Consider the following 11436-nt stretch of genomic DNA (forward strand, 5'->3'; position numbering starts at 1 on the left):
AAGTAGTGTTTTGTTTTGATTCGTGGTTAAGTCACTTTGTCTCTCCATACAGCGGGGCGGCGAAAGTAGTGGTTAGGTTGCGAAAGTTGAAAATCTTACTTTCGTCGTTTTGTAAATCCGGAAATTAAACGTTCTAAAATGAAAAGTTGAGTTGGTACAGAGCGGTACGTGTAGAATTCCGCCTGCTTAACACGTAGGATCGATAAAGTAAGTTTGTATACTCTTTTGACTTGAGTCTGTATGAATAAGTTTTCGAGATTTGACTCTATCTAACCCAAACACCCAACCCTTGAGCAATCCGTTAGAGACGAATATTAAGAAATACCGAAGGACCGACAGAACTTATGTGATATTATACAAAACAAGAAACGAATTATGACGAAGGAAATTTTTATATATATTAAAACTCATTTATTACACTATTGTACAATTTTGATTATTGAATAAGTTAACATTATACTGTAGTTGGAAATGATATTTGATGCAACTCTTAAAACAGAGCCAGATTCCGTATCAATGACTACATCTAACGCTAAGTGTACTGCTTCATGATTTAACATAAAACTATTCAACTAAGAATATTCATTTGACGAGGGCAAAGTTCAAAATCGAATCATGTATCATGTAGTTATCGGATGTGTTACCTCATAGAGTTCCTTGATGTACGGATTATTAATTTTAAAAGTTCCACTTTTACAGCTATCTAAGCTAACTAGCAAGTTTTGAAAAATTAATTCAATTCATACATCCTCGGATGTGATTTTTCGTCTTCAAACGGTACAGTACGTCCAATGTGCGGTAAAAAAGTGGTGATGTTTACATAATCAGGCCAATAATTGCTTCGTCTACTGGCTCGGTTGTCTCTCCCCGATTGCCGTCAACATCATTTTCTTCTTTCGAATCCATGTCAGAGAGCGTTACGTGAGAATTGTTGCACGCTGCATAGGAGATATACATCGAACATTTGGAGTGGGGTCACTTCTTAATGGTACACATCAATGGGCGCAGCTAGTACAGCTATGTATTTTTTTTAATTTGCCCATAAACATGTGTTTGAGATTTGGAGGACTAAGTCATAGGCCGAGGTGGGCAGTTATATAAACTTTCACTTTGTTGATTGCTCACTGATGGGTTATTTACCTTCCAACTGTGATGATAGTTATGTGTCTACCTACAATGCGCCAAATGAAGGACGTCATCTGGTACGGATGTCGCACACATATATTAGTGAATCGCGACTACGGCGAATTCGAATGATTTTTGGTGTTACTTAAGCGGGTTCATCGTCCTTAGCGTAACGGAGTGAAAGAGAAAGAAAACAACGTTTCGAACGGACTTGGTTGGTGGAAACGAAAACAATGAATTAGTCGGTGGACATGCTCTCGCCAATAAACCTCACCGCCAGCTTTCCTACACTTTGACTTATGCTTTGACTATCGGGCGATCAACGGGAGCTAGCGCGTAGACGAAACAGTTATGATTGTGCCTTCTTTCTTGCGCTCTTTCTCTTTTGTGCCTTCATGCTACTATGTCGACGATTACCATTGGTCTTGGAGGAGGTAATCGAATAAAAAGAGTGCATGTTATAGATTGTGCCATATAGTGTTTATTTCTTCATTTCTCCTGCCATCGTGAACAGTTATCTTTTGCAGTATTATTTTTTTTATGATTTCCTTCTAACTATTATGAAAATGATGATTGAAATTCTTCTTTCCTGCTTGTCATTTGTCACTCACAGTATCAAGCGAAAATCAACTCAAATCATAAGGTTAAATAAGAATGTTTGAAATTTGAAACAAGAAAATTGATTCTACTGGCTGAAGAATTGATTTAATCAAGATGTTTTGGAAGTGCTCGCATTTTTTTTTGTTAACTGTTGGGCATTATTCATTCAAAGTTCTGCTTCAGCTCCTATTTAATTCAAATTAGGTTTAGCTCCAGATACACGTAAAATCACAGAGTGCACTGAACACCGCGTGCCTCTCTACTATTATTCGCAATGATCTTCTCTTGGTTTCAACACTCTCTTTCGCGATCTCTGTTATTGCCGCTCTCAAAGTTGATTTCCAACGTGCCAACTATCCGCCTCTGAGAGAGAGAGAGAGCGCGCGCGAAGCACTATAGTTTAAAACGTAATTATTCATCACTGATACAAGGCAACTGAGCGAGAAAACTTGGCTCTACATGACTAACGTAATGTCTTCCGCCGTTCAAACTGTTCAACTATATACGACTTTGCCTCGCCTTTGTGCTATTTTCTTTCTTCACTCTCATCCACCAGTGCTACCAGCGAATCATAATGAACTAAACGTGTAGGAGTGAGTGATGTATCACAAGCCTTGATATTGAGATGTTATTCCCCTAATTCGTTTCTTCTTCGACATTATCATTTCCTGTTTTACTTGGTCGGGTATTAGTCACTACTGGTTTACGGTAATGACTACGCGATGGTTAAATCGCGGAGTGAAACTTGTTGGGTTGACTATTATGATACTGATCGATAAACCATGACGAAGCGCCACAATAGCGCGGACTCTCAGGTTCAGGGTGTGCAAACGGCACCTTCCATGTAAGACCACGAACCAACACCCGGTTCAGCACCATTCTCGCAACGCACGCTCCTACGCCGCTCCGTTAGTGACGGCAGCATTAACCACGCTGCTATAACGTAACATACATCACAACGTGTGCGAATCACAGGAGTATGAATTTTTAATTGCTAATACTTGGCGTCTAGTGCTTGTTGGAGCAGCAGTAGTTATACAGTCATCGTTAGATAACCCCGTTGTGTATGCTGCAGCTGTGTCAGCGTACTGTCGGTGTCTTTCGCCTGGGCTGCACAGAAGTCCGGAGTAGAAACAGAACGAGACAGGTTACCGAAACTAAATATCGAAACTAATGACGTTATCCGATCAATGCTCTCTACCGAAGGCGTATGGGTAAGGGTGCCATCAGCTTGACGACAAGACAAGTCTTCTGCTTCCAATTGATTGTTGACGGATTCGGCTAAGGAACAAGCTTCAGCATTCGAAGCAGCATCAGCGGATTCTTGACTGGTTTTGCTATTTTCATCCGCACTACTTTCCGAATCGGGCTTGAGACGTTTAGGAAGAATTGATTGAATTGCTTCTTCTGTTTCCCATTCAGTGGCTTCACGTCTCCGCTTATTGCTGTTTTCAGAGCTGGTTTTCTCCACTTTCTTCACGTCCAAATCAAAGTACGACACCGATGACGAATCTTCATCTCCCCTCTCGTCTGTTAGCGATGGTGGGCTATTTTCCTTGTCTTCATTATCGCTCTCATCGTTATTTTCACTTGATGCATACGATTCCGACTCATCGCTATCCTCACTTTCACTACAACTTTCGTCATCCACATTGTTCACTGAAGCTGCAGCTGCTGCAGCGGCTGCTGCAGCAGCATTTCGCTGCTTCTCCATCTCCAGCTCCATACACTTGTTCTGCTGAAGGTAATGACCATGTACAATATGGTATGCTTCCTCCATGAAAATGTACCGCGCTTTTTGCAGCACGGTAGCCACAAGTAAATTTTTGTGCAAAGACACCCCGCCACGACACACTCGCGATTGGGCTATCTTGGCTAGCGAAATGCCAATTAGACGTTGCGCTTCTGCCATGGTATCAATTTTGATAGCTCTGAACGTTTCGACGTCAGATTCTGTAGAACTGATGCCCGACGTTGTATCTTCACTTCCTGGTGCGAAAATATCCGATGACTCACAACGGACACTAGCAGCGCAGCTTTCCCGTTTCTCACTATCTGTCCGCATATAATACTCTATCAATTATCTTCCACAACGCGCACGAAAGGTAACAGTCCAATGTCGCACGAGTTTCTAGTAACTGGCGCTCTACCGAACCAGCAAAGCCACAGTATGTGTATGTATTCAATAGTAACACTCGGCACCAAAGTTCACGTCTGCTTTTAATTCAGTCTGTTTTGCCTTATTGCTTCCACACACTTTGCGCTCAATTTGTTGTACCGCCTTATCTCGTGCCCCTTCTTCTCACGCTTGTTTGTTTGTATGTATGCTCATTAGCAATTATTCACTTTCCTCTCACTTCCCAACCGCACACGAGAGAGCACCGTAATATAAATCTTCTCTCTGTTTTCACCCCACACAAAAAATCAATCGCCAAGAGCGAGGGTCACGCTGATCTGCACCGTTCAAAAGACGAAACTAAATTGAAAGTTTTGTGCGCGCTTGCATATATTTATAAACTCCACGAAGGTGACGTCACGGCCTACATTTTTTACGTGTGTATTTATTTCCAGCGGAGGCTAGCAGCAAGTGAGTAAAGATAATACAAAGAGGAAGAGCGACAGCCTTCAGCGTACCGACCGTTCGTACGTATCTCTTCTACGTACACATGACGACGAGAGGCGCGAGAATCCGATCGTTCGTCTTCGCGCGCGACACGAAGAAATCGCAATCGTGTTTTTCAAGCGCAGTTTTTTTTATTCCTTTCCTCTCCTCACAATTGTATGTGTGTAAACAAAGCGATAAAATGCGATGATTAACCCTATACACTTTGGGTGTCTGGTGCGGGCCGTTGATGATGCTGCTGTTATTGCTCTGTTGCGGCTGTCACAGAAAAATTCCGCTTTACACACGCTTTCAGCTCTATGGCCACCACAATCGGTAGTCTCGGGAGTCAAGTCAGGTTTTACAAATTTGGTGCGGGAGCTGCGACCGTGGGAACTTTCTTGGCGGGCGTAAAAATTGCGCCAATTTTTTCAAACGTAGTGGAAACAAATTTATTGAAAGTATCGAGTATTCGCTCAAACACAATTTTTAAAGTGAACTGATTCTAATATATGCTTGTCTCATTAAGGTATGTAGCTGTATTTTCTTAGCAATCCCACATGAAATACAATTCGTTTGTTGAGATTAGCTTTCGCTGTAAGTTTTTAATAGATTTCAATTAATTTGTTTTTAGTTTACAATTATAATACTTACAAAACTTTCAGTTACAATCGTAGCAGTTCTTTAGATTTAAGGCCAATTTATACTGATAGATGCTGTTTAAAGAAGTTAGGTCAATAATTAGATAATTTATTTTAAACTTCCAAAATGACTTACAGAGCGTAATAAATATTAAGTATAAGATACAGCGAATAATTATTGCGCATTTCTTTGAGCACTGGACTATCACAGAAGTTTTTGAAAGTGTTGAAACGCTAATAGAAGTGCACATTTGCATCAAATCGCACTTATGAGACCGCACTTCGCAGTCCAGTAGTGAAAGAAATACACAATATAATAAATTGTAGGAGAACTCAAGATTTAGGCTTATGTTTTTACCGATCAAATTTGTATATAAATTTATCTCCTATTCATGACATTTTCCATTGTCTCCTAACAGCTTATTGTTCTCCCATGTCCTGTGGTAATTTTTGAGCCGAGGGCATTTGATGTTATAAGGATGTTCTCGGCTGAAGAATTTTTGCGTCTACCCTGAACACTATCATCCAGGCTTATCTTATTATTGACAAAAATGACGAAACTGACGTTCTTATTTTTGTGGATTTATCGAATACTTGCAAGAGTACATTTCTTTGAGTTTAGCTAAAAGTCTGAATCTAAGATGAGTGAGATAGATTTTTTTTTCGCAAGAAATCGATAAAAAACAGGGCAGTTCAAAGAAATGAATAAACATAAGAAACCTTTCGAAATTCCACATAGCTGCATATTGAAATAATAAGGCACTCGGTTCAGTCTGGGTGAAAAAAAACATCATTCTTGGTTCGGTAAGGTTGGATGCGTTCCGTAGTTTTCAACAACATGTCATGCATGTTGGAATCCATGTCACAAATGTTTATGTGCTATGATTGGGAAGGATTCGCTGTAATTCAAAGGTCTGACCATGCTATTAGGTTGTTAACCTATGTAGACATATTGATGCAACAGCTCTCCTAAACATCTTTGATTAACATTTTCACAGCACTTATAAACGTTGAATCAAGGTCCTCACGTGTTTAAAGATTCTAACGGTACTACACTGTTGTAAGAAAGAAAACTATGAATGTGTTCTGCCGAATCTCACCAATTTTTCTCATTTGGTGCAGTTTTGCTGAAGATGTTCTCATTTCAATGTGTGTGATGTGTACCAAGAATGGCACGAAATTTAAAATTTAAGTTGTACTTGAAACTGCTTATGTTTTAAAACAGTTTAAAAATAGCCACAAAAGCTAAAAGTTGATATATTTTCATTATGATAGGCAGCGATGCATTCTTAGGTCCTGATGTGAAAAAATGCTGACAAACTTGCATCTTGTCACTTTTATTTGCAGAAGAGATGATCGATGAAGAGAAATCGATCATGCGACTTATGCCCTTATTCTAGCACACGCTTGAATCGTACGTTTAAGAATCTCATAATCATAATAATCATTGTCATTTTTAAAACTTCAAAAGCAACTAAAAACTGAAATTTATTCGAAAAAAATATTCCGTAGAAAATTTTATTTCTACCTAGAACCCTCGAATCAATGCTCTTAGCGCCGTATAGCGTCGTATTGATGGTTCCAAGTTTCGATGACCTCACGTCCACCCGATTAAATGCATCCATCTTTATTCCTGCCCATTTCGGCTCGCAAGTCGCGACATAAAGCTTTTGAGCGATGTGTTGAACCTTTGTTCCGCATTTTTTGCGTGTGTAACAGTAGCTCCATTTCTGCATAATCCGCTTGTTCTAGGCGACGCTTTTTCTCCCGGTCAGCTTCTTCCGCTTCTTTTTATCACGTTCCGCGCTCCGCCTTGGATTACTGCTCGAGCTGCGATGGCTGCATTACAAGAAATCGCGCGACAACCGAAAGGTACAATACCACGGTACTACTTTTACAATATTTGTTATAATATTTTAAAGCTTTTCAAAATAACAAGTCACGCCATTGCCGGGCGTATTGTAGAGCTCCATCTTCATCGATCTTGGAGTATTCTTCTCCAGTTGCCCCGAACGTTTAGGGTCCTCTTCCACTACGGCTAGGTCCTCTTCCACTACGTACAGCCAGCGTATTCGTGGTCTTCCACGAAGTCGCCTACCTCTAGCTGGTTCTCAGCTGAATATGATATTAATTATTCCAAAATTCGCACTAAGTGACCAGCCCACTGAAGTCTGCCGTATTTTAAACGTCTAATAAAATTTGCATCTTTATACACTCGATATAACTCGAGATTCATGCGTATGCGCTAGTAATCCTTTATAAGAGAGATTCGCAGAAGCTGACATTTCTGTCAAAGTGTGAGCCAATCGAGCAGCGAGAGCTGTCAAAGTGTGAGCCAAACGAACATGCGTTATGTTTGTTTTGAACTTTTCTTGAAGAGTAATGTAATCCGCTTGAAATTATTTCGGTAAAAGTAATTTTGCATGAAGCAAAAAAATGAAATATTTTTCTTTTTTAAATCTTTGTCAATGCGATTTTTAGTTATTGATTTTTTCGGCTGTTTATCAGTATGGATATGTATCTCAAAGATGTATAACGAAACAAAATACACTTTTTATTAATGAGGAAGTCATGTCCATGTTACAATATTATTCACGTTGCCGAGCAAAATCAGCACTGCTGGTCAGTTGCCAAATCATTCCATTTTACTTCCGCTTATCTCTCTATAAAGGATCACTGGTCAGACCTATCCGCACTGTCTCCCACTTCAGAGGCACGAAGGCCTCCTGTACTAACCTGCGATCGAACACCGCTAGCGCGTGACGGCTTACAGTAGCATGTCCGAAAGAACTTGAAACTGTTGAGAACTAGAGCTACAGCAGGGTGTCTACTCGTTTGCCGAAATGAAATTCCCTGATATTCCAGGTTTTTCCAGGAAACAGAAAATAATTCCAGGTTCAAGAAATACTCTAATTTTGAATGGCTACAACAAAATAATAACATATTTTAAAATGTTTTCAATTTAATAGCAATTCATACACTTTAAGACATTTTTTAACGCATGCTTAACCCTCTAATACCCAACCCCGCCTTTAGACGGGGTACACTTTGGAATTTTGTGTATTTTTTCGTAGCTTTGAAATCAAAATGATTTTATTTTTGGCTTATACCTTGATTCATAACACGCATATAAGAAAAGTTTTTTATGACTTTTGAAACTTTTTTGTATTTTTAGAAATTGTTTGAAAAATTACATTCTTATATAACCTACAAATGCCTGGGCTTCACTTAACGTGTAATATAAAAAATCGTACCTTTTATATTTTTCTACGATTAACCTATCACAAACTAAGAGCCTGGTGGTATTAAAATCATTTCAAACCTGTTTTTCCGTTAGTTACACGGAAAATAAAATACGCTCTGAAAAAAAAATAAAAATTTAATATTTTTCAAAATACCGTAACAATTAAAATATTTATTATTGCCAAAAATCAACAACTAGAAAAGGCTTCAAGAAAAAATGAAAAAAGCTAGGGATGTTCAAAAATAAAAATTATAAAAATCAAAAACCAAAATTTAAAAATTTGCGAATAAAAATAAATAAATGCCCAAAACGTGTTTAGAACGATTTTAGATAACGAATAATAATACTTAAATCGAAAATAAAAATTTGGGTATTAGAGGGTTAAACTATTCCAATATACAATATTCCATTATGAAGGTGCTAACAATGCCAAAGTTTAAGTTTTATTCAAATTAATTATATTTTCCAATGATGGAGTCTTTTATTTCGTTTGTAAGAGCTCTGTTCATGATCGTGAAGGTGATTATAAAACGAAGCCAATATTTGAAAATTCAAGTGCACAAGACTGGAGAATCTACCAACAGTTCGCGTTGAAAATCAATCAAACTGCTTGCCTGCTGGTGGTGACCAATGGGATAAATTTTCAACGCGGAGCGCTGTTTGGTTCTCAAGTCTTGTGCTCTTGAAATTTTGAAGTGTGGCTTCGTTCTATAATAAAGAACGGAACTTTCAAATGGATCAGTATACTTCTTCTTGAACGTTTTTTTTTAATTACAACGTTCTTGTGCAAAAAAAATACTATGCACCATTCATTTCCAAGACCTAATACAGCTTCATGGGCGCAAAAGTAAAATTTTATTTGGATTTGTGACAATATGTTAAAAAAAAACTAAGTTTACCGATGTTTTCGCAAGTAATTATACAGTTCTTACCTGCAAAAAAAGCCAAATTCTCTAAAATCGTGTTATTGCAAAAGTCATCATCTGCTACATATTTGATAAGGTATTTTCTCATCTAAATTAATACAAATAATCCGTTAAACCTTTGGATCCATTTGTTTTGCGAATAATGGAAACACGGATAATCCAGCCTACGGTTGTTCACGCCCGATTTGTGTAACATTTAAATGTGGCAATTAAGATAAATTATGAATTGTTACATTTCATTCGAAAATGTTCAAGAGTTCTAAATCAACCCTCTCTTTCCCATGGTAGATCCATAGCTCCATTCGTCGAACTTAACACAAACTGAATAAGATAAATACAATACCAGGATAGACAATCGTCACCGTCAAATGGAAAAAGTCGTCGACGAAACTAAAATAAGAATCGTCATCGTCACTCAACCAGCGTTGGATGACGATTTGCTGCAGTGGTCCGCCACAAAGGCTCGGCGTCATGACGAACAAATAAGCCTCCTTCGTTATGGTCGAATCTTCGTTCGGGAGCTCTGAGCCGACTAAAAATATGAACCGTGGCGTCGATAGATTATGAGCCTTTTTTGAAAAAATAAAACGAAAACAAAAAAACAAAACGTGTCTGGAATTGAACAAACGATCTCTGGATCGTCAACGTCACGCGGTTACCAACAGAGCTATTGTTGAAGCTTGAGGAGCACGGGTTAAATCGCCAATACAAGCAATTCTGGGATGGCATTCGCCGTTTTGTGCATAGCAAGCGAATATACAATAGAGAGGGGAGCGAACGGAATGAAGACAAAGTTGTTTGTGGACGATTTTGGATTGACGTTCGTCGTGCATTCTTTTGTCGATGACGAGACGACGACCTGCCAGAGTTATTATAGGGGAAGTGGTGGTAAAATGAACAGGGGTGGTAAAATGAACACCATGCCTTATACCGAGAAAAAACAAATTTCAATGATTTTTTATCACGCACGGACGATTTAGAGCATAAATCCGAGTGTTTGGATTGATACGGGGTTCAATTGAGGTGAAAATATCAACGAAAACTAAGATTTTAGAAAACCACGTTTGAAAATTGGAGCTGACGTAACTTTTGGCTCAGATGTCTTGAGGTTTTTCAGTGATGGAAATATCGGTGTGATGTGATGTCAAATCTGAAACTTTAACATTTCTTTTTGAATAGGTTACAATCATTTATAGATATATTTTCGGGAATGCAGCGAAAATTGTTAAAAATATTAGTTTTGCTCACGTTTTTTGCATGATGTTTATTTTACCACCAACAGCTGTTCATTTTACCCACATAGTGCAGGTAAAATGAACATTTCAATTGTTTTCTGCTAGCGATAAAAATATGTGAAAATTTAGCTATTTTGGTCTGAATTCGTGTTCCTGCTTATGCTAACATCCCTGTTTTTGATATTGTGCGATAGAACTATACATATTCCTCGTTTTTCTATCAGAAACAAGATGATATCCTTAAGGTGTCCATTTTACCACCCCTTCCCCTACTGGATGACGATGTTTTATTTGATTTCGTCATCGCACTGTGACGAATCTGACGATTGCCTGCCCTGTACAATACAATAGTTACATACATATGATTACACATTACATCTTTTTTCTATGAAGTTCATTTAGTGATTATTTCCCATGAAACCTCTTCAAGAATTTTCCTAAGGAATTTCTCAAAAAAAAAAATGTTTTGGATATCTTAATATCAAACCTGGATTTTTCCAAAAATTACCACAAACAATGCCTCAGGGATACCAACAAGAATTCCTTCATATATTATTTCTAAGGTTTTTTTCTTTCAATAAAGCCCTAAGTCCTCTAGAATGAAATCCGGTGATTCTTCCATCGATTTTCCTAGGACATCCTTCAAGACTCCCGTTTAAATCATGTTTGAATATTCAACCAGAAATTACTCTAGATGTCTCCAAGGATTCCTCAGGATTTTCTACAAAATTTTCCTTCAGAAATTCTTTACGATTTTAAGGAAAATCGTGATGTATTCTTGAAGTAAATCTTAGGGTTGTATCTGCTAAAACTTGTGTAAGTTGTGTAAGTGTACAAGATTTAGTAGATTATTGCTAAAATAATTGAAAAAACAAATCAATTGAATCTCTGCATAATATCCCGCAGGATTTTTTGAAGGAACTCCTGGAAAAACCTAGAACAAAATTCCTAAAAAATGTGTAGGAATGATCGGGAGATATCTTGAAAAAAAAAATGCTGTGGTATTAACTGGTGTGGAACCTTGAATAAACTTTTGAATATTCCATGGGAAATTTTTGAGTAA

General features: G+C 38.1%; 1 protein-coding gene across 1 annotated transcript; it reads right to left on the reverse strand.

Moving 5' to 3' along the window:
• Positions 1-378: 378 nt before the first annotated feature.
• On the reverse strand, positions 379-4224 carry LOC110679583 (myb-like protein V). Its single transcript, XM_021854682.1, has one exon. The coding sequence runs from the start codon at positions 3788-3790 to the stop codon at positions 2759-2761; it is 1032 nt and encodes a 343-aa protein (XP_021710374.1). The 5' UTR covers positions 3791-4224; the 3' UTR covers positions 379-2758.
• Between the last annotated feature and the right edge of the window lie 7212 nt (positions 4225-11436).

Source organism: Aedes aegypti, chromosome 3 (assembly GCF_002204515.2).
Source record: "Aedes aegypti strain LVP_AGWG chromosome 3, AaegL5.0 Primary Assembly, whole genome shotgun sequence".
Taxonomy (NCBI): domain Eukaryota; kingdom Metazoa; phylum Arthropoda; class Insecta; order Diptera; family Culicidae; genus Aedes; species Aedes aegypti.

Coding starts and splice junctions, on each gene's coding strand:
- LOC110679583 (XM_021854682.1), bottom strand. CDS start 3,790: ATGCGGACAGATAGTGAGAAACGGGAAAGCTGCGCTGCTAGTGTCCGT.